This window comes from Conger conger, chromosome 6, assembly GCF_963514075.1.
Source record: "Conger conger chromosome 6, fConCon1.1, whole genome shotgun sequence".
Classification (NCBI taxonomy): Eukaryota; Metazoa; Chordata; class Actinopteri; order Anguilliformes; family Congridae; genus Conger; species Conger conger.
This window is the reverse complement of record NC_083765.1, coordinates 50586490-50610408: the sequence shown is the minus strand read 5'-3', so window position 1 is coordinate 50610408 and position 23919 is coordinate 50586490. Positions and strand designations below refer to the sequence as shown.

General features: G+C 41.5%; 1 protein-coding gene across 4 annotated transcripts in view; it reads right to left on the bottom strand.

Annotated features, from left to right (window-relative positions):
* LOC133130220 (anoctamin-5-like) overlaps window positions 1–23077 on the bottom strand; it is a 61426-nt gene extending 38349 nt beyond the window's left edge. For 2 of the 4 annotated variants that reach the window (XR_009708927.1, XM_061244623.1), the window contains exons 1-3: window positions 22773–23077; window positions 8019–8086; window positions 3664–3711 (exon numbers count right to left, since the gene is read on the bottom strand). Coding sequence is in view for 2 of the 4 variants with exons in the window: in XM_061244623.1 (XP_061100607.1) it covers window positions 3664–3711; window positions 8019–8086; window positions 22773–22848 (192 nt within the window). In the remaining 2 variants the exon portion in view is untranslated. Of the gene's footprint in view, window positions 1–3656; window positions 3712–8018; window positions 8087–22772 lie in introns of those variants that run through there. The other 2 variants (XM_061244624.1, XM_061244625.1) reach the window with 2 other exon arrangements.
* Between the last annotated feature and the right edge of the window lie 842 nt (window positions 23078–23919).

The window sequence follows — 23919 nt, the reverse complement described above, 5'->3', positions numbered from 1 at the left end:
GACAAAGGGATTTTGTATGTTTTTTTACCTCATTTTTACAGTGAACTGGGAAGCGATAGAATGACACATTATAGTACCATTTGACTGAGATTAACTCAGTTAAAGAAAAACTGTATTGCCAATCCCACTTTGTTTGATTTTATTTACAATAATTGCTAAGGGTGACAATAATTTTGTGGTTTTCTGAAAAAATTTGATTACTAAATAAAAAACATAGAAATATGAGAGTAAATGTATTGAAATAAAAGGATATAGCCGCATATATATTTGAACATAACATACAGATCATTATCAATGTTGTTTATTATATGCAGCCTTTTTTTTATTCAGGGTGCCAATAATTCTGGAGCCCATTGTATATATCCTCAAAACATTTGCCACGTCAGCATCGATTATGAAAATGGTATGGGATTCTGCTTGGACCAGCAACCTGCAAGTGTGTCGTTAGTGTTACTTAGCTCAAGTTGGGCTGTAGAAAGAACAAAATTAGATTAAAAAAAAAACAGAGGCATCTTCCCAGACTTGGATGTTATTTTGCTAGCTATTTAAAATGTTAATCTAAATACGGAAGCTCACGAGCTGTAATTGTGTATGTAGCTGTGGTTAGAAAAGCTTTGGTGGCATCCATGTTTGACAGCGGTCTGTCATTATAACAGGGTGGAGACTCCTACTACTGGTGAAAGTGCAACGCCCACGTGTCAGGCACCCATAATGCACCTCTCTGGGCATGATATTAACCTTTTACCTGCATAGTAGCCAACTTAACAAATGTAAAATATGCAAACTGTACTCTCTGGGCACGGTATTAACCTTTTGCCTGCAATAGTACCCAACTTAACAAAAGGAAAATATGCAAACTGTTAGCGCGGGTATCCCGGAAACCATTCGTTGCTACGGTAAATGTACATCTGTAATGTTTACCCAACCAAATTGTGAATTTTAATATGGTGTCATAGCCCAATTTGTGTGGCCTGCCTAGTTTGTATGGCACTTCATTTGGATGCATGTCCTTCATGGCTTGATTCAATTATTGAACTACATTCCCACATGGAACATGATGAAGAAAAAAGGTTAACTTTGTGAATACAGCCTTCCACTTTATTAATATTTTCACAATATGGTCCACGTTCTAAGACTCTGATGAAGAACAGAGATGTCCGAAACATAAGCCAAAGATTATTTCAATCAATAAAGTTGCAAACACAGCATTTTATTTATTTGACTTGAATATTACGGACTCTCCATCACACTACTGACTGTATACATGCATGTGTTTGTGTGTAACAAGCCTTGGGGCAAGTGGAAAAAACATGTTTTATTGTTCTTTTGTTTTTCTCCTCTTTAGGGAGTATGAGCTGATGAGTCACAGGTGTGAAGAACAGAGAAGGTGTTTAAATAGTTAATGAAACATGATGAGTCTTTTTTTCCACAGACTTCCCAATACTATACCTGGAACAATACAACTACAGCCTTTATACTGCTTATACTGAAGGCCTCCACAACTACAGCCTTTATACTGCTTATACTGTAGGCCTCCACAACTACAGCCTTTATACTGCTTATACTGAAGGCCTCCACAACTACAGCCTTTATACTGCTTATACAGTAGACCTCCACAACTACAGCCTTTATACCGCTTATACTGTAGACCTCCACAACTACAGCCTTTATACTGCTTATACTGTAGACCTCAAACTACAGCCTTTATACTGCTTATACTAAAGGCCTCCACAACTACAGCCTTTATACTGCTTATACTGTAGACCTCCACAACTACAGCCTTTATACCGCTTATACTGTAGACCTCCACAACTACAGCCTTTATACTGCTTATACTGTAGACCTCCACAACTACAGCCTTTATACTGCTTATACTGTAGGCCTCCACAACTACAGCCTTTATACCGCTTATACTGTAGACCTGTACAACTACAGCCTTTATACCGCTTATACTGTAGGCCTCCACAACTACAGCCTTTATACCGCTTATACTGTAGACCTGTACAACTACAGCCTTTATACCGCTTATACTAAAGGCCTCCACAACTACAGCCTTTATACCGCTTATACTGTAGACCTGTACAACTACAGCCTTTATACCGCTTATACTGTAGACCTGTACAACTACAGCCTTTATACCGCTTATACTGTAGGCCTCCACAACTACAGCCTTTATACCGCTTATACAGTAGACCTGTACAACTACAGCCTTTATACCGCTTATACTGTAGACCTGTACAACTACAGCCTTTATACCGCTTATACTGTAGACCTCCACAACTACAGCCTTTATACCGCTTATACAGTAGACCTCCACAACTACAGCCTTTATACCGCTTATACTGTAGACCTCAAACTACAGCCTTTATACTGCTTATACTGTAGACCTCCACAACTACAGCCTTCACAACTACGTCCTGCTGTTCTTATACACGCTGGGGTACAGCAATACAATAAAAATAATGCTTTTCAATACTTACATTAATTTCAGGCTTGATATCCTAATCAGCTTACTGGCAGGTAAATACAATTTAAATGTAAAAAATATTTTTTTAAAACACATTAAAAACATATTGTGATATACTGAACATATAAGTTATACTGCAAAGGTCTAGAAATGGTCTAGAAATGTGTATATGATTTTTAGACGAATTGTATCTGGGGTTTAACGGCTGTTTAACTGCAGCTGATATCACTGTGCAGCATTTTGAGCAAGGAAAAAAAAAAAAAAATTCTCACTCACAGTCAGCTTTTGATTCTCAGTTCTTTGCTCAGAAATCATAAATAATACAGCAGTCCAACAGCCTACACACATATAAATCTGTTTTACAAGGAAACAGCATGCCCTGGAACAGCCTACTGGTTTCCTACAACATATGCGGGCCACATTAACATGGGGCGTGGATGTAACCGGACTGATCCCAGACGCAGCGTGAAATTACGTGCTCTTTAAATAACCCCCTGAACGAAACCTCCGGCGATCCTACGGGGCAAATTAAAGAGTCACGCGCTGCAGTGACCGTACAATTACTGTGAGACCAGAGGGAGTGGGGATTACAGACTGTGTGCATTGCTTGATTCTGCTCATGCTGGTGGACCAGAGCACGCACACGTGGAGTCAGGTTACGAGCGAGACGCAGTATCCCGGGATCCGGGTGTGAGTTTTAGAACGGAGAGCGTAGCGACCTCGCGCAGTGGCGGTTGCTTTGTCTCGGTTTGAGCACGGCGCTTTGCGGATGAGCTCACTCGTCGCCTGGCTACCGCAGGGCTAAGTGGATCAGCCCATTAGAGGATGGTGACAAAGCCCTGACCTTGAGGAGGGGAGGGAAGCCAGCGTCCCGTCTGTCCCCGTCTGGCAGCTGTGGAGAACTAAACAAAGCTCCTAAAGCTTCCCCATCGTCCTGAGCCTACATTACGATCGTCATCCATTTCATGGCTTTCTCTAGAACATGGCATAGCACTGAAGCCCCACTGAAGCCCCTCCAAATGAGTACAAAAGGATCAGACAGAATGAGCCCCGTCCCCATGCAATCTTAGTGACTCAGTGGTGAAGACACACACACAGAGACGAGTGAGACAAGTGGCTGGGTGTTCAGGGCTTTCGTGACAGCAGACCGACAGACAGACACGGAGGCTGACGGACGCAGCCTGGTCACCTCTTACCCCTGGGAGGCCGCACAGGAGGGGCGAGATCTCCGCGGCAGGATCAGTCTGCGGTCCAGCGGGGACGGGACGGGGCGGGGCGGGAGGGGAGGGGAGAGAGGAGGGTTAGAACCAGGGACCATGCAGTGCTGGGCCCGGGTGAGGGCCAGGGACCGTGCAGTGCCCGGGTGAAGCCACACCGGAGCAGGAGGAATCAGCGTGACGTGAGCTAGCAGGCCGATGAGAGCTCACCGAGCTCCTTTAACGAGCTGGCGCCTGATTCATGATGTAATCCAGACTCCATCTCATTACCAGAGCCTCGGCTCAACCCAAGGCCTGCGCCCATTTCCTAATGGACGAACGGATCTCTAAATCACCCGGATGGCTCGTCCTATTCACAGAGCCACGTGCATCAGAGAAGTTGACTTGATCGATGGTGAAAAAACATGGTAAACGCATGACAGAAACCGAAAATGAAAATCAGATTTTTGATCAAAACATTTATAAAGTGAACAGAAAGTCATTTCAAATGCGGTCAAACACAACATGTTCTCAGACAATCTAATACTTTTTGGTTTACCAAGTTATTATTTTTTAATTTCAAGTTATTCTTTTTCAGTTTCAACTACCACTACTTTCAAATATAAAGTCTCTAATCTGGCTCCATATGGGTGTGGCCCATGTTTCTATTTTTGACTCTGAAGAAGACCGTCTCTGATTTGCTGCTTGTCCCTGTGAAGTTCTCTGGGCAAGGAAATGGCACCACATTGGTTTCTGCTTGAAGCTGGAACTACTTTCAAGAATTTCAACTGGCAATTAATTTAATCAAAATCAATCAGTACGGGAAAGCACAGACGCTCTTCTCCAGGGCATGTGCTGGTTACTTCAATGTGTCGGGAGGCAATCATAAGGACCATACCACCACGTAAACACCGGCAGTCACTGGAAAGTCACAAAAAGCATTCATCATCATCATTATTATTATTATTATTATTATTATTATTATTATTATTATGGAAAGAGGAGAAAACTTTCTTATTTGGAGCTTATCCATACGGTGTAGTCTTTTATTTTAAAAGACAGCATTGAGGCCTTAACCAGAAGGTTAAGTGACATGGTAGGGCAGTGTCACTGTAGGTAAGTGTGCCATTTCTCTGCTCATACCTCTCCAGATTCACCGCTATGGACAAAACATCTTTTCCTCATGGATGTGGAATGTTTTAAATGAGTCAATAATACGTGAATGAAAATGGTGACCGTGAACATGGCCGGACAAGAGGGGAAGGAACGGGAGGACGTGAGCAACTGAACATAAATGGGACGTGAGCAGGACAAATACACACGCACACATGCAAACACAAATAATACAAATACACACACCCACACAACCTCTGTCTTACACAGGAAACACAGACACTCTCACACATAACCTCTATCTGACACAGGAAACACACACACTCTCACACACAATCTCCACCTTACACAGGAAACACACACCCTCTCACAATATCTATCTTACACAGGAACCACATTTTGCATCCAACAGGGCACCACCCTTAATGCACTAAAATGGTGACATTTACTTATTATAAATACAATTATACAGCGTCCTCTGAAATGACTGGCACCCTTGATCAAGGGAGGGCTCCAGAATTACTGGCATCCTTGATAAAAATAAAGAAAAACAGCTGCATATAATAAACAACATTCATTTCAATAAATGTTCTCATGTTTTTTTTCATTAAAAAATACTTCATAATTATTAATAATTTAATGCGATTAAAATTATTAGCACCCCTAACACTTATTGTAAATAAAATCAACAAAGTTAAATTGACAATACTAGTTGATTTTAGTTGATCATTTAGTTGATTTCAGTCGAAAGGAACAATTCATAAAATAAATGGTCTTAAGTGAAATGTTTGCATTTGCTGAAAGCCTCAAAAGACAGGAAATTAAATTTATCAGTTTAATTTCCTGTCTTATGGGGCTTTCAGCAAATGCAAACATTTCAATTAAAGCATTTTGTGATCCATTTCCTTAGTTTTTATATTCCTAGGAGTAATTAACACTTGATAGGTCAGCTGTTGTTGGGCTCCTGTCCGGGTGCTATGTAATGTCATCTGGCTAGCTACTATCTGCACGCGATAACGCTGCTGAACATAAAGGTCTCATATTCATGTTTATAACTTCAGATTAGCCTCATTCATGTCAGCATTGTGTCTCCCCATGTTAAGTCTATGGACAATTCATGGACGCATGGTTCTGAGTTATGGACATAATGAGTGGTCTTGTGTCGGGATCCGGATGTAAATTGAGTTAACTTTTGCGCCAAAAAATGTCCAACTTTTTAATGCATATTTTTTAAGGGTATACATAACACAGAAATGGCGCAACGTAGCAATAGCAAAATCAGTAGTTTGCAAGGCCATTGCCATTGTAGTAGACCTGCAAAACGGCATTCAGACTGGTTTTGAAATGGGTAGATATTGAGGTTCAATATTTATACAACACAAAAGTTTGCTACAGCGCTCACTATGATATTGTGTTATTCCATCACTTCCTGTGATAAAAATTTGATAACAAGCATGCAAAACCCCTCTTTCATCCATTAGCATGGGAACAGCCAAATAACTGTCAATTGAAAGGAGACGGATGGTAATTGATCATCACAAGTCTGGTAATGGGTACAAAAAGCACAACAGTTAAACATACCGCTCAGCACGGTAAGAGCAGTAATAAAAGAATGGAATAATAAACCGCATGGAATGCTTGCAATCTTGCCAGGAAAATGAAAGTGCACGTCGTCTCCATGACTGGTGAGGAGGATGGTGAGGGAGGGTCAGAAAGTCTCATAAAGCATGATTAAATGACACCTCTACCAGAAAACTCTGGAAGGGTGGCATGCAGAACCTTACTGTGCATAATAAGAAAAAAAACATGAAACTAAAGTACAGATTCAGAGCTACAAAATAAAGTGTCACTTCCCAAGATTGACAAAATATTTTGGCCGTAAGGCTAAAGAGGACATTATACAGTTCTTAAAAATCCCCTTTTTTGCCTTTTGCATAAATTCTCAGCACAAAATCCAGTTTAAAAAAATTAATTGGCGTTTCAAAATGATATAATTGGACAGTGCCTTACAGCATCAGTAAGATGATTTTGAATACGCAGTGTTGCAATGAAAAATAATTCATAAATTTATAGTAAATATGAAAAATAATATTCAACTTAAAATGTTAATTTAGAGGTGAATAGTGACTTCAGTACATTCACAGTTGCTCTCCCTATCGTTTAAAAAAAAATAAACAAACAGTATCAAAAAGACGTTCAAAGTGTCATATCGCACCCTTATTAAATGTGATGCCACTGTTTGATACAACACTGGTGAGTTGAGTAAGTTCTCCCCTATCAGTTCTTGGAGGACCAACATTTCCTCAATATATACAGTGTATATATATATATATATATATATTTTTTTTTTTCATATTCACTTTCAGTTTCAACAATATGGGAATGGTATATAAGCACTTCTGGACTTTGAACCCACAGCTCTCATTTTTGACCATGTACAGACTGCCCGCGGTTTCTGTGCTCTCCAGTGAAAAAGCCGTTGGCATGATTCCATCGAAATCTGGGAAAGTGGCATACACATTTATGAATGCGGCTCCCGCATTTATCTTTGTTTTACCCTCCTCTCAAAGGCTTCATACTGTTTTCTTCCTTCGCTCTCTCCCTCTCCCACCCCCACCCCCTCCCCCTCCCCCTCCCCCTCCCTCTCCCTCTCTCTCTCTCTCTGAAATTTACCACTGTATATATGTTTGTTTTTGTATAATTAAAAATAAAGTTGACCTCCCAAGAGGGGGGGGGTGGTGGCGGGAATAAAATAAATAAATAAATAAAATAAAATAAAAATGAATGCGACTCCCGGTCTCATGGGTCTGAACTGGCTGCAGATTTTTAAATTTGTTTTCAGATTTTTCCCATTTTCTCCAAATTTGGTTGCTAATTGAACCCTGCATATTTCAATCACCCATGTTGAGGAAACACCGCTACAACCCCACCCCTGGTGGCCGGACGGAGATCAACACGCCTTCTTCAGCCACATCGTCTCGTGCTCCGGACCGACATTCCCGGGAATCCGGTCGCTTGCATGCGGCGATCCTCCCTGCTGAGTCCCACCCCCCACGCTCGGAGCGGTGGACCAATCACGGCATTCCCTTGTGTGCCGGCCAAACTCGGTGTGTAACTGCATCGAACTGAGGCCTGCATCAAAGTCTGACGCCTTAACCGCACGGCACTCTGTTGTGAATTTTAAGGTGAAAACAGACTGATGAGCAGAGATTTTAACAGACGGTGATGGTTCTGGGCCTTACCGTGGACGGTTCCGAATGCTCAGGTCCTTTAACTGATATGGAGTTCAGGCTGAGATCATTGTCTTCTCCTGCAAAGGGAAAGATGAGGTCAGTCATTCTGTCTATGTGTAGGAGAAAATAAAATACCCAGTTTCCCCTGCTGGCTGTAGTGCCAGCATTACGCTGCAGTCGCAGAACTGAAGATACGTTGTTTCTCTTACAGAGTACCCAAATGCCCATTCCCATGAACATTTACCGCCTTGTTCTGTAGCCTTTGCAGTTGCTGCCGTCACCTGTTCCGTAGTAACGCACGGTATAATGTTTTTACCGTCAACATGGGACCGTCACAAGTATGGAAATAGAAAGACACTACAAAGAGGGAACTGTTTAAAGATTAAGAATCAACTTAACAAATATCTTTCATTTTAAAGGTTGATACGACTAAAACGGAGAATAAAGTGCGATTGCGTGTGCAGGAAAGAGTTTACAGAGAATGGTGAAAAAAACATAAACAGATCCAGAGAACAGAAGTTCTGCAGAAACGCCTGGTTAATGGGAGACGTCAGAGGAGAATGGCCAGACTGGTCAAAGCTGACATGAAGGTGACAGTAACACAATGGTATACAGAAGAGCATCTCTCAACACACAATGCCTCAAACCTCTCAAGTGGACAGGCTACAGCAGCAGAAGAACAATACACCTAAAAAATAAGTCTAATAAATACCTAATAAAGAGGGTATACAAATACATTTTTATGAATGTAAGCATTCCTTTTCAAATATTGAGCGAACAGAACTGCCATAGGTTACAGCGACTACATGAAAGACTCAAGACTCGCAAAATATACAAAATGACTGGAGGAAAATACGCACAACTCCATCCATCCATTATCCTAACCCGCTTATCCTGAACAGGGTCGCAGGGGGGCTGGAGCCTATCCCAGCATACATTGGGCGAAATGCAGGAATATACCCTGGACAGGTCGCCAGTCCATCGCAGGGCACACACACCATTCACTCACACACTCATACCTATGGGCAATTTAGACTCTCCAATCAGCCTAACCTGCATGTCTTTGGACTGGGAGGAAACCCACGCAGACACGGGGAGAACATGCAAACTCCGCACAGAGAGGCCCTGGCCGACGGGAATTCAAACCCAGGACCTCCTTGCTGTACGGCGGCAGTGCTACCCACTGCACCATCCATGCCGTCCTACGCACAACTCTAGATCCTCTAAACACAAATCCACAAAATAAATTACCGATCTGCATTACTGCATTACCACAGCTTATTTCAGAGGTTTTTAAAACCATGAAGATGTTTCGGACAAAGCCCTTCTTCAGCGTGCATCAGGCATAGCATAAAGCACCACTCACTTAGTAGTACCAAAAGAAGAACAGGTGACAGGAAGCGCTGGCTACACCGCCAACATCCTGTCACCCTTCTTGTTATGGGGACCACCGATGAGTAGTCTCTTGTGCTATGCCAGAATGTCCGTGTCGCATTACTGAAGTCGCAGTATACGCAAAACGTTCATTTTTTCATTATGCATAATAAATTGCATCTGGGGCCATATTTACTAAGCGTTTGCAGGGCTTTCATAGATGCCAACAAGACAAAAAGCATTTGTTCATATTGGCTGTGTCCCAGTAGGAAGGCAGCTGCCTCACTGCAAGCACTGTGTTCTGGGACAGTGAGCCTCAGCAGGACTGAGTGCCCCAACGGATCCCTGCAGGGCCAAACCAACTTGTGCAACCATTCTACATTCCACATACTACATTCTACATTTATAGACTGCCCGTGTCAATGTGGAAAATGAACGAAATTACTTGTTAATGAGGAACAGACGATATAGTGATAAGCTATAGGTTATAGCCATGTAACATGTAATATTTCAGTTTTAAACTGACTATTGGCTAGAACAAAGTCACACAATATTGATGTGAATATAAATAATTTTATAAATAATAGTCAGCTTGAGAAAGTTGAACACAGCTAGGCAGTAACCATGTTTACATGCCGAATATTTCTTCATTCCAAATAATATTAATCTCCAAATATGCACTGTGTATTAAGTACGTAAGAGGGGGCAGCACGGATGGTGCAGTGGGTAGCACTGCCACCTCACAGCAAGGAGGTCCTGGGTTCGAATCCCGGTCAGCCGGGGCCTCTCTGTGCGGAGTTTGCATGTTCTCCCCGTGTTTGCGTGGGTTTCCTCCGGGTACTCCGGTTTCCTCCCACAGTCCAAAGACATGCAGGTTAGGCTGATTGGAGAGTCTAAATTGCCCATAGGTATGAGTGTGTGAGTGAATGGTGTGTGTGCCCTGCGATAGACTGGTGACCTGTCCAGGGTGTATTCCTGCCTTTCGCCCAATGTATGCTGGGATAGGCTCCAGCCCCCCCCCCCCCCTGCGACCCTGTTCAGGATAAGCGGGTTCAGATAATGGATGGATGAATTAATTAATTAATGAAACTCGGAGGACATCACTTAACCTGTAAACAAAAATGTGCAGAAAGAATATGTAGTCAGTCTAAGTGTTTACATGGCATGTATTCTCCTGGTAAACAGATTGTCAAAAGGTTTAGACTATCCCTTTTAACCCAAATAAAATTTCAGTCGGAAGGATAATTTGTTCCGATTGAGTGGTTAAAAGAGACATTTTTATTCCGATAGGCCTGTTAATCCGATTAAATCTGGAATAGGCGGCTCCATGTAAATGGGGCTAGTGACAGTTTGTGACACCAGTGCCTGGTTTGAATAGATGAATAAAGAATAAACTAAACCTGCTCCAGCACTTCCAGTCGTTATGACCCAGAAACACCTTTTTGTTTTTTAAACCATCAGTTTGCGTCGCTTACGAGGCATGGTCGCTCAAGAGAGCGTTCCCTTTTGTGAGTTTTCAAAGTTGAGAATACAATTTAAAAAACAGAAACAAAAGGAATATAGAGTTCATTTCGGTCAGGGGCGCCCCGTGCGCCACATCAGGCCACAGAGCCCTGGACAAAAAAACAAAAACAAATACGATGTACATTTCTTCTATGACAGTAACACGCCTGCTGCAGTTCCTCCTGACACTTCCCGTTCCATATCAACCAGATATACTACAGTCTGGCAGAGATCAGGAAACAGATTAAGTGAACCAGGTCGTCGCAGCATTGGGGGGGGTCTCCTATTAGAATAAACAGAAATGCTTTCTTTCAGGAGAAGGGTCTGAGGAGAGATTACAGAGCAGGTCCCTCACATCCTGAAAGCAGGAGTGAACAAATTCAAATCCTCACTAAATCCTGGACTATTTGAAGAAAGCCAAAACACCACAATAGGATCATGGCATGAAGGCCACACCAGACAGGAAATCCCCTCCAGAAGACTGCAGAGAAGGTGAAGTATTTCTGTAAGATGTGAGCAGGATCGTGGCAGGGAAGTCTATAATAAAGAGCTTGGAAAGACAGTTCACGAACAAAAGAGACTGGTACTTTGCAATTTGTCAGAAGCCGAATCCAGCCAAAACACCACTGCGCTCCCCCTCTTTCACAGGCCGACCCAAAACACCACTGCGCTCCCCCTCTTTCACAGGCCGACCCAATACACCACTGCGCTCCCTCTCTTTCACAGGCCGACCGAAAACACCACTGCGCTCCCCTCTTTCACAGGCCGACCCAAAACACTACTGCGCTCGCCTCTTTCACAGGTCGACCCAAAACACCACTGCGCACCCCCTCTTCACAGGCCGACCCAAAACACCACTGCGCTCCCCTCTTTCACAGTGCCGACCCAAAACACCACTGCGCTCCCCCTCTTTCACAGGCCGACCCAAAACACCACTGCGCTCCCCCTCTTTCACAGGCCAACCCAAAACACCACTGTGCTCCCCCTCTTTCACAGGCCTCTCAGATGGGTCCCTGAATGATAGCCCCAGGGAAGGTGTTCTACTTCTCAGATGGTTGTGCAGCGCAGTACAAACACTGCAAAGCTTTGCAGAACCTATGCTTCCACTCGGCAGTAGGGGTTTATAATGTTAAGACGTGAATAATTGATAGTCCTTAAGTTAAATTCCATTAAACGGATAGCTGATCAATAAAAATGTGTGTGATGCAAGAGGAATACTTTTTCCAACTCCAGCTTCTTTAATTCTTTTTACCCACATTCAAAAATGTACTGTACAGGTGAAATAGAAAATGGTTAAAAAGGTGTGCAAAATTTCTTGGTACTTTGTTGAATTAATTGTGCCATTCATCTTAAACAGTACCCCTGGACTACTGGGAGTGAAACATCTCCAAATCATTGAGACCACCTTTGAAGCTTCTCCTTGTAAGCATTCCTCTTTTGCCGCCAAACATGTTGATGGTGTGTATGGCAAAAACCAGTGTGTGCAATAAGAGGTTAGATGATGAGTACTATTATGTTACCGCTAGCTGGTAACATAAACAATTGAGGAATTGGATGTTCCTGCTGAGGGAATGCAGGATTGCGTGTGTAGAGGCTACGCCACATTCCTGGAGCCCTGGCATCTATTCAGTGCCAAAGGAAAAGCACCAGGATGGCATCTACATCGCTGCAATCTATTCCGCTCCCATCTCTGGCCCTTTGTACCCTGTTAGCATTAGCATTAGCTTTCTCTCCAGGGACCTGTTTATCCCACAAGAACACAATGGCAGCGATGCCTTGGTGTGAGTATGCTCAGTCCACTTGGCCCAGTGAGCATGCTCAGTCCACTTGGCCCAGCCGCAGCTGATTCCAGCAGGCCATTGGCCAAGGGCAGCTGTATCAGAGGAAGGAAGCCACCACGAACATGGGACAGCCAACACCCGAAGAACGCAGCACTGTGGAGTACTGCCATTGACCCGTTAAATATCCAGCCGCATAAACTCAATGCACATACAAAGAATGTTCTCTTACTCTTAAACGCCTGAAATGAAACTGTAATGTAATTAAACATGAAATATGTTGAACTAATGTCATTGGTTTCCTCCCTAGAGCTTGCAAGCAACAACTGGCTTATATTCTTCTGATCTTTCTTTGTTAAAGGCAAAGATAAAAACAATATTATTTGAGAAAAAATATTTGAGAAAAATGAGTCCTGTTAATTAGAAGTGACATTAATTTGTTTGTGCATACTGTATGATCTGATCAAATGGTTTACTGAGGCATATGGCATAGAAATAGTCCCAATCAAAAAAAAAAGTCTCACCAGGGCTGGGCCAGTGTGGGTTTTTTTTGCATGCATTCCCTTTTTCATGGTTCAATTTCAAATCCCTATGGTGGCAGGATAAAAACTCACGGTTCAATCTCGATCTATTAAGACACTTAAAATAGTTTTAGCAACAACAGTTCCTTATTTTGGAACATGTGGGTGGCAAAACAAGCGTTGGGGGGATGCTCTTCTGCACACCACTGTTGTAATGTGTGTTCAGAGATGCTGTTGTAATGGGTGGTTATGTGTGTTCAGAGATGCTGTTGTAATGTGTGGTTATTTGTGTTCAGAGATGCTGTTCTAATGTGTGGTTATGTGTGTTCAGAGATGCTGTTGTAATGTGTGGTTATGTGTGTTCAGAGATGCTGTTGTAATGTGTGGTTATGTGTGTTCAGAGATGCTGTTGTAATGTGTGGTTATGTGTGTTCAGAGATGCTGTTGTAATGTGTGGTTATGTGTGTTCAGAGATGCTGTTGTAATGTGTGGTTATGTGTGTTCAGAGATGCTGTTGTAATGTGTGGTTATGTGTGTTCAGAGATGCTGTTGTAATGTGTGGTTATGTGTGTTCAGAGATGCTGTTGTAATGTGTGGTTATGTGTGTTCAGAGATGCTGTTGTAATGTGTGATTATGTGTGTTCAGAGATGCTGTTGTAATGTGTGGTTATTTGTGTTCAGAGATGCTGTTGTAATGTGTGGTTATGTGTGTTCAGAGATGCTGTTGTAATGTGTGGTTATGTGTGTTCAGAGATGCTGTTGTAATGTGTGGTTATGTGTGTTCAGAGATGCTGTTGTAATGTGTGGTTATGTGTGTTCAGAGATGCTGTTGTAATGTGTGGTTATGTGTGTTCAGAGATGCTGTTGTAATGTGTGGTTATGTGTGTTCAGAGATGCTGTTGTAATGTGTGGTTATGTGTGTTCAGAGATGCTGTTGTAATGTGTGGTTATGTGTGTTCAGAGATGCTGTTGTAATGTGTGGTTATGTGTGTTCAGAGATGCTGTTGTAATGTGGGTTATTTGGGGTTATTTGCATTATTTTCCTTTCATTCTCTTCTGACCTCTTGCATTAACAAGGCGTTTCTGCCGACAGAACTGTTGCTCAGTGGACGTTTTTTTTTTTTTTTTGCATCATTCTGAGTGAACTCCAGAGACTGTTGTGTGTGAAAATCAGCAGTTACAGTAATACTCAAACTAGCCTGTCTGGCACCAACAAGAATGCCACGGTCGAAATCACTGAGACCACATTTTTATCCCATTCTGATGGTTGATGTGAACATTAACTGAAGCTCCTGGCCGGTACCTACATGATTGTATGCATTGCACTGCTGCCACATAATTGGCAGATTAGATAACCGCATGAATAAGTATGTGTACAGGTGTTCCTAATAAAGTGCTCAGTGAGTGTTGTCAGTGCAATAAAACTTTTGCCCCACCAGTTTCAAACCTGCGGTGCGACCTCTGCACTGTAACCATGCACAAACCTCACGCTGTACTTACGGTAGATGAATCCACTAACTAGCATCGATCAGAGAAGCAACACACTGAACTGTTCTCTCCATCTCGAGACCTGTGTGCTAACAGACTGAAAAGGAAGCTCAGAGTTGTGACAGCTGACAGATTGTGGCCAGCTGAAGAAACTAATGGGGTACTTCACTGACCCCATTGCTGACAAAGCCTCTTTGTGGCATGGTTGTCGAGGCGACAGCGACTACAGACTTGTGTTTGTTCCCAACATGAAACGGCTGGTCATGATTTTAACTACAGACGACTTAATTTACCTTTCCCAGGCTCATACAAATCACAGACATACATTAAATCACCTTTACCAGGTATACCAATTTAACTCACAGTATAATCTTCCTTATGCATTGAAAACATACTGCTGTTTATTTCAGCTATAGATCACATTCAATAATTAGCAGACCAGAGGCCACAGAAGTCATGGCGTTATTCCCTTAAGGTCTGTTCACATTTTCAAGACTTCCGTATCAAATAAATAGATGGCCTATGGGAGAAGTTTTTTTTATAATTCCTTCAAACTAATGTTTGACATTGGGACACTTATTTGAAATTGAAAAGTGATTACTTTTCATACATTTTTTATAACATTTTTGCTAATGGCTTAATGATTAGTCCCCTCATGATGACCCTGCCCATGATTACATCACACACAGGTTTTTGCTCTCTTACATCACACACAGGTTTTTACTGTTTTACATCACACACAGGTTTTTCATCAGATTTACAAGACCTGTTAGAGCTGTAGTACTGTCTGTACTGTGGACTCCAGAATTATTGGCACCCTTGACAAATATGCACAAAAATACTGTCAACTAATAAATACAGGTTTATTGACATACATTTAAATAAAAGTATATAATTTTCCCATGCGTTTCAACATAACATATAGATTATTATTGGTGTTTATTACAGGCAGCCTTTTTTCTTCTTTACTCTTATTCAGGGTGCCAATAATTCTGGTGCCCACTGCAAATACCACGTGAACTGGCATCTCGAAACTAGCCTGTTTAAATGGTGGTTTCACCCACACACTGGTTCCAAAACAGCAGTCCAGTTTTGTTATTGCATGAAGCTAATTGGAAACTCATATTGTGAAGCAGGAGCAATGAGTTCAGTGAAGGGAAAGTTTGTTATGTTCATGACCCACACACTATTTTTATCAGGCATGCTGTAGTCGATCCTTAAGCGCAGGAGATTTTTGGGGAGGCGAGCCAGCAGGGAAGCCATTGCACACACAGTAATGGTTGGGACAACATTTAAATATTCTAACCGAATATCAGTTGGCCAGACCCCTTTTTTCTTTCACAGTAAGACACGTGAATTAAGGCAGCGAAGACCGGAACTACGATTGCGCTATTTTTAGAGTTGCCTTTTTAAGGTCAAATACTGCCACAGCAGAGAGATGACTCAGCTGAAAGGCCTCTCTGAAAACTTGCCTTCCTGCCACCTTAACATTTTCCATTTCCAGAAGGAATGGCCACTCACCAGATCAGTGTTTACTCCCCCAGCCATTCCATAATCAAGGGGGAAGACAGTTCCAGGGAATCCGTCTCTTCTGCAACAGACTGCTGCAATACAAATAACTCCAGGCCTAATCTGAAGAAACTTTCTTTCTACCTATAGGCTTAAGCACTTCATTATTTTATGCTTTCCCTTCTTTAAAAGTATTTCATAGTATGTTTGACCTATGTTTAAATTGAGGTCACTATAGGTCTGAACGATTTGGGAAAATATTCTAATTGTTATTTATTTTTTTACCAATATTGTGATAAACTTTTTTCCATTCATAACATAACATGACATAACTTAATGGCAAGAACAGGCCAGCAATGCTCGCCTTTTTCTACCACTACGTGGACCTACTGCATAGTTTGCCAAAAGGCTACAGTAAATAGTATCAAGCACAGTATGTCTGTCTGGTCTTAAAACCCTCCAGTATTTCTGTCTCCATTACATGTCCTGGCAAGCTATTCCACACAGTGACCACTCTCTGTGTGAAAAAATACTCCCTGATATCTGTCCAGAATTTTTCATCGCCAAATTCCATGTGTGCCCTCTTGTTCTGCTAACCGAAACCACCCAGAAGAATTGTCAATAGTTCACTTTGATTAATCCCTTGATGAATCTTGTCGTTTTGCTCAATTGTAATCACACAAATCACACATACTTTACTTTTTTTTGGAATCAGGAATTTGAGGGGGACAATTTAATGCTCCCTCAACATTTAGGGGGACAGGATACCCACCCCCCTCAAAATCTATGCCAATGATGGAGTCAAATACATTGTACACTTAAACTGATCCTGACAGTGGCAGTTGACCTCGCCCCATTAATTCACTTTTTGTTTACAGCTAAAACGCCTAAAAATATGTTGTTTGTGTTCTTCGAGAACAGACTCAGGAAAGGACAAATCTGTATTGCTCTGATACAGTAGGTCTCAAATTGTAAATAAAGAAGCATAATTAGTCTCTGAGAATTATCAGATCAAGTAAACAATGACCTCCAAAACATTGTGTTCATGAACCAAAAACACCACTGAACTGACAAGTATTGTTGCGTCTTGTTAATTGGCTTTCAGTTGTCCTTACGGGCAATAACTCACCCATCTGCTATGAAAAATTCTTTTTTTTTAATCTGCAGAATGTCTACCTGAAGTAGAGTCCCTTGCCAACTGCAGCTTTCCAAGATTCCACCATGGACTGTATACAATTTTACCAGCCAACATTCATGCATCCATATTTCAACCAGGGACATAAAATAAATCAACTTTATATCGGCAATCTACAAAATCTGAACTACGACCACAAAACAAAAGACACTGACCAACAAACAACAGTTAGTATTGCGAACTTAAAATGTTGGCTGAACTCCATGCTCAATGCCAACTAGCCAATGCTAAAGTAATGCTTAACTGTGTAAAAGCATTACAGATTTAAACTGCTTGCAAACCCAAGGTCCAACCTATTTAGGTCCACTTTTCTTATCTTGTATCACTGCACTCATGATTGTGCATTTTGTGCACAGAGATACACATAGTGAACAGTTAACACACTGCTTCACTACAAAGGTTAGAGATTAAGGACAACTGAACTCTGGCCTCAGGCCTGACGAAATATTCAGTGACACCATGTTCTAAATCGAGAAAAATTATGCACAAGAGCAGAGCAGTGAGAAGCAGAGAGTGATTCACACGCTTCTCAGTAAGGGTGTAGGCTGGGATGGCATACACCACACATTTCTGGGAACAGTAAAAAACAACATACACTGCCCTCCATAAATGAAACATTATGCATTTGCCACTGTACTCCACAATTTGAGATTTGCAATCTGGTTTTAATAAAGGGCATTTTTATGTGTTTTGGTTTCACGATGTAGAAATTGCAGCATTGTTTATACATAGTTCCCAAATTTCAGGCCACCATAATGTTACTCTGTGGAAGTGTGCATGTTTAGGTGCCTATAGCAAGAGGTGTTGTGTGGTTGTGAGGTGCTGTTATCGTAAGCAAAAAGCTATAAATGCAAAAATCTTCTCAACCATACGACTAATCAATTTGAAACATTGCATGCCATGTCTATGTCTATGTGTCTATTGAAAATTATGACCGCCATCAGCCAATCAGTTGTCATTGGGCACGTTACAGCTTTAGCATTGTTGGTCATCAGGCAGCTTGTATGCTAGGGAATGCCACATTTTGAGACAGAGACTGCACGTTATCTTTGCAGCATTAAAATGCAAAATTACCACATGATCCTTGGACCCCATATCGCATGAGGTTATATTTGTGACCGGCTCAATGTTTCAGACACACATTTCAAAACGTGACTTTTTCAGCTTGCCATGAGAGCTACAAAAAAAGGCATCATTCCGTGAGATCGAGTGATTGTTTGAATGTTGCGTTTTTGCAAAACACAGTTTTGAGAATTCCTAAGTATTTTGTATTATAATGACTTTGCCATTATTACGGCAATGTGAGGCCTATTTCTTGTATATGTCACTGTGCAAATATCATTAAATGTGCAGTTTAAGCGAGGCGTCGGACCTTGATGCAGTGGCACACAGAGGACCGGGGTTCGCGTCCGTTTGAACGCCACCGTAATTGGCCCGCCGCTCCGAGGGCGGGGTCAGTAGGATGGGCGTATACGGAGCCCCGCCCTGATCGCCCCTGAATCACGGTCACGGGCTGGAGCGATGCGGCTGGGAGGAGGCATGTCGTTCTACGGATCACTGGATCTCACCGGGCCGCCGACGGATGAGGACGTAGATGGTGTATCCTAAACATTCAGCATGGGTGACTGGAATAGATAGGGTACAACTGGCAACCAAATTGAAAGAAATCTTTTATATATATATATATATATATATATATAAAAAAGTGTGGTTCCATTAACAAAGCCTCCGGTTAAAAGAAAGGACGAAAAATTCCCAGACTTTTTTTCATTAAAAATGAAGAACAAAATAAATTAGGAGCCTTAAGGATGTTAAACCAATCAATACAAGCGCGTAATTGAGAACTAATGATTGTAAGCATGGCAGCTTTAGAGATGGGATGATAATTATTTAATGCTCACTGCATGCTCTGTGTGCTGCATCATCTTAGAAATAAGTTATAACCACATATCTTCAGCTAGAAGCTCCCTATATGCCCTTTCAAAAGGTCAAATACTTGATGCTTCATGCCAAATCTCTCTTGTGTTCATTGCTGCTTTCCCCACAAATCCCAGGTGCAGGATGTCTAATGAGCACCCCCCCACACACACACAGGAGACCAACATTACGAATTACTGTTTGTGCTGCAGGCTCTGTTGCTGCTACTAACCTTATTGTGCATTCTGGGGATTTTGCAGAGTTGGAACTTTAAGCTGATGATGGATAGTTATGACAGTTCATTGAAATCTCCCAGAAACACATGCAGGCTTGGGTAACGGCATGAGGAAATGGCAGGGAGCAGATAAGGACAATGCTCTGACTGACAAGTATTGGCCGAAGGGAAAGGTCTATTGCATTTCAGGTTATTTGCTTTAATTTAGATGGGCAAGACTACTGTGAAAGATGGCAGAAGATATTGGACGATACCGGACTCCAAAAAATGTGTGTAGTTGGCATCTATCCATGGCATCACTCTCTTTGACTACCCAAAACATGTAGGCCTACTCAATGCAAAGGAGGCTTTGACCTCTTCTGAAGGTTTTGTGCTTGTTCTTAGTTCAGAGAACATCGTGCCCATGGAGAACAAACTCTCATTCATCCTACAGAATTCAGGAAAGCAAATGAATCACAGCATTTTTTAAGGTTCTGTTAAGACTTTATATTTCAGTTTTATTTATGAATACACATGTTTTTGGGGACTTCAAACAAATAAAGCTTTTTGTTGAATTATGTATACAGAACTGACTGAAATCATACATCGATGTGCACAAGTGTACACTGGTCAATTCGCAGTCCATTCAGCCTTCAAACATGGAATATAAATAAAATCACTCACAAATAGATCCATGCTCACTATATGCAGTCCATACCATTGTTTAAAATTAAGAAATGGTTGACTAGCTACTGTCCCAGCTATACAGAACACACCAGCTGTCACATGAAAAGCCAGAGCACAAAACTGTCCAAAATGTGGAACAAAGCAATATCCCACTTCCAGGAATTTCCGTTTTACTGTCCTGGACACACTCCATTGCCTGTAGACTACTAGTCTCTGTACTCCAGGACATTGGATTTGAAATGAAACGGAAATTATTTTTCAAAAGTGAAAGTGCAGACTGCTACCTTTAATTTGAGAGTAAGCATTACATTCCTTCTTATACACTGTCCCCCAAAAGTAATTGGACACTTGGCTTCTCAGCTGCTTTTGATTAGTCAGGTGTATCCAATCACCTCCTTACTGCAGGTAAAGAAAGCTTATATAGCATAGTTAAAAATTAAAGGCCCATATTTGTCGCTTAAAATCTAGTTTGCATTGCTGGCAAATTAGCTTATACGATCGTGTGCAAAAATGTGGGCACCCCTGGTCAAAAAGCCTTTTACAATTAGTATCTAAGCGAACTTGACCTCTAAATGGTACAACGTTAAACATGACACCATCCATCCATCCATCCATCCATCCACCCATTATCTTAACCCACTTATCCTGAACAGGGTTGCAGGGGGGCTGGAGCCTATCCCAGCATACATTGGGAGAAAGGCAGGAATACACCCTGGGCAGGTTGTCAGTCTTAAACATGACACATTTCTTCATATTTCAAAGCAAGATCACTTTTTTATTTTAATTTGTTTACAAACTTCTCCTTGGGCAACTATAGCAGCATGTAAACGCTTCCTTTTTCCCCATTCTTCCTGGCAGAACACCTCTAGCCCAAAAATATTCTTTTGCCTTTTATCATGAACCCCATATAATGTATGTATCGTGAGAAAAGCATATGCCCATCCATAATATGTAGCACATTATATGGACATTCACTAGATAGGTATGAATAATTTGTGAAGTGAGCCATTTCAGACACAACTCAGTCTCCCATTGAATGTACAATGATAAAGTCATATCTAAACAAACATGGCTGAGGTCAGCCAATCAGTTGTCAGTGGGCATGTGACAGCCTTTGCAATGGCAAGTCATCATTTTATGCTAGGGAATACCATGACAAATTATAGGATCAGACTGATTTATTTATTTTTTTACCATTCATCCAATATGTGTCCTTACAGCTTGAAAATTCTTACAAATCCAGAGCGACGTACGATTAAGTGCAAACCAAAACGAGGGACAAAGTGCGATGAGGACCCTAGAGGAACGTGTGGTTCCGAGTCCTACCGTGATCACATAGATACAACTTGAACCCTTGACGAATACATCAACTTACCAACTAGCATACCACGGTTGGCAGCTACAATACCCCGAGTACAACAATAAGATACATAAGTGCCATTATAATCTATGGCATACACAAGGCTAATCATGGTAGTGAGGTAGGGAGGGAAAGGTGCAGCCTGAAGAGATGAGTCTTCAGTCTGCGCTGGAAAATGGTGAAATGTTACAATATTGATGTCTAAAAGTTACAATATTGCTTCTCTTCAGAATATAGATTTATGTCGGAAGATGCAGAACAAATTGTTTTTCATTTTTTGAATAAGTTTAAGCCTATACTAGACTTAACTGAATGTATTAATTTCATTTTTAAATCAAGGTTCAATGATTAGCTAGTTATCTGAAACAAGATTGTGGGAAAAAAAGAAAAAATATTTTCTAGTAATTATTTTAGCTTACTTCGTGTTATTCCTTACTAACTTAGTTATTAACACAGCAGATAGGCCACACACCAACCGAATTGATGACTCATAAGATTTAAAACTCAATTCCCTCTCAGTCGGTCTCTTTATTACTAGCAAAACGCTCTACCTAACATTGCCGTTCCCATCTTATTAGGACCGTACATTGTTTTGCTTTGATTTCGCCCACCTTCAAAATGTAGGCTTACGTTAACTAGTTGTAACGTTACTGCCCATAGGCTACTGTAGTGTTTGCAGCCAGCCAACTATATTAGCTAGCTAGTGATGTCACACTAAAAGACGTAAACGTTAGCCAATTCAGCCACGTTAGCGAGCAAGTTATCTAAACGACAAGTTCTTGAAACGGAGGTTTTAACGTTATGTATGAGAATGACAAAACATTTAACGATAGCTAGGGGAATAACGTTAGCGCAGCAGATAAATTTGTTTTTTCATGAAGTTTCTAACCGGCAAATTCCACAGCTGTTACTGTTACCTAGCTAACAATGCTAATTTCACTCTCTACAGACAACCCAGAAATCCAACAACTATAACTCAAAATAAATGAATTGTTTAATTCTTGTCAGAATGACATATGACAATTAAACCTTAGGCATAGCTAACACAATCAGCCTTCTGCGGTTTGGCGTATTAGCTATCCAATACAGACCATGCGCACTGCCTTGAAGAATGCGTCAGGCAAAAAACCATCCGTTCTTCTAACAAAAGCAAGGTAGCACACTATATTTCAACCAATAAATGACGACGGCGCTTGGAAATTCCGACGAAATCTTACCCCCACTTGGATATTCAGTCGTGTTTTGCATCTCTATTAACGTTTCATCCTTCTTCTTTCCCGTTATCCGGTTCATCCTGTGAATGTAGCTTTCGCCTTTCCCTCTCACCGGAGTAAACCAGATGGACAGAATGAGACGTTTCCGCCTCTTTTCCTTTGCAGTTGTGGATCTTTCCCTGCACACGAGTAAGCCTAGTCTCCCAGGTTGAATCTGAGAAAACCCTCTTAATACATGCTTTCTCGGATACAAAGGGCATGTAACGTTAGCATCTGCCTTACCGATTGAAAGGGAGTGGCTAAACTAATCATACGTTCAAAATTAAATGCCAATGAAAAGCGCTCTTGCCTACTTGCATTTTTATGGTTTGCAGTTGCAAGTGTGTAGCCTAAAGGTTTGCCTCTCTAACACTTTTAAGTGTATGATCAAATATGTGATTAGCATGTTCTTAATTGTAACTGGTGATTGAAATCAATTTCAAGAGTTCTAGAAACAGCGAATTAACGTTATCATTTTGAAAAAACAAAAAATAAAAGAAACATTCCAACAAGCCTTGAAAGGGTTTCTGAAATGCAATTGTAGAATTATTTCACAGGATGCTACAAAAGGTTATCACAGTTGCTAGCACTCACACACATATTTAGGCTACTGTGAGTCAGTGACTACACATATTTTGTAAATAGGCTCCTTTCCTGTCAGAAGTATATTCATAAATAATTCAATGTTTCTGGTTAGTCCGGTTATTTAGGGGGATATGTTTAAGGACCTCCAGAAGTGCCACGTCCTTCAGTATTTTACAGCTTTGTATAACTGCAGCTGTTGCATGGTGCTCGCATGTCGCACAGTAGCTGCAGTTGGGAGTTATTTCAAGATTGGCCGGCAGCTCCACTGAGCTTTCCCTCTACTTTGGCCATCTGTTAACCTCGCCCAGTTTCATTCCAGACCACGTCTTTCATCACAGAACCGCTCTCAGCCAAATTTAGTAGCTCTTGCCCTCATCTGCCTTACAAGTGGTTTCCAAAGTCCCTGCACTCCTCAAAGTATAGCTACATAGTTATTTTCAAAGTCCATGTTATTACCGAAATCAAGCAAATTGTGATGGGAGACATGTGGAACATACAAGGACCCCTGGATTCATGGTGACCTTAC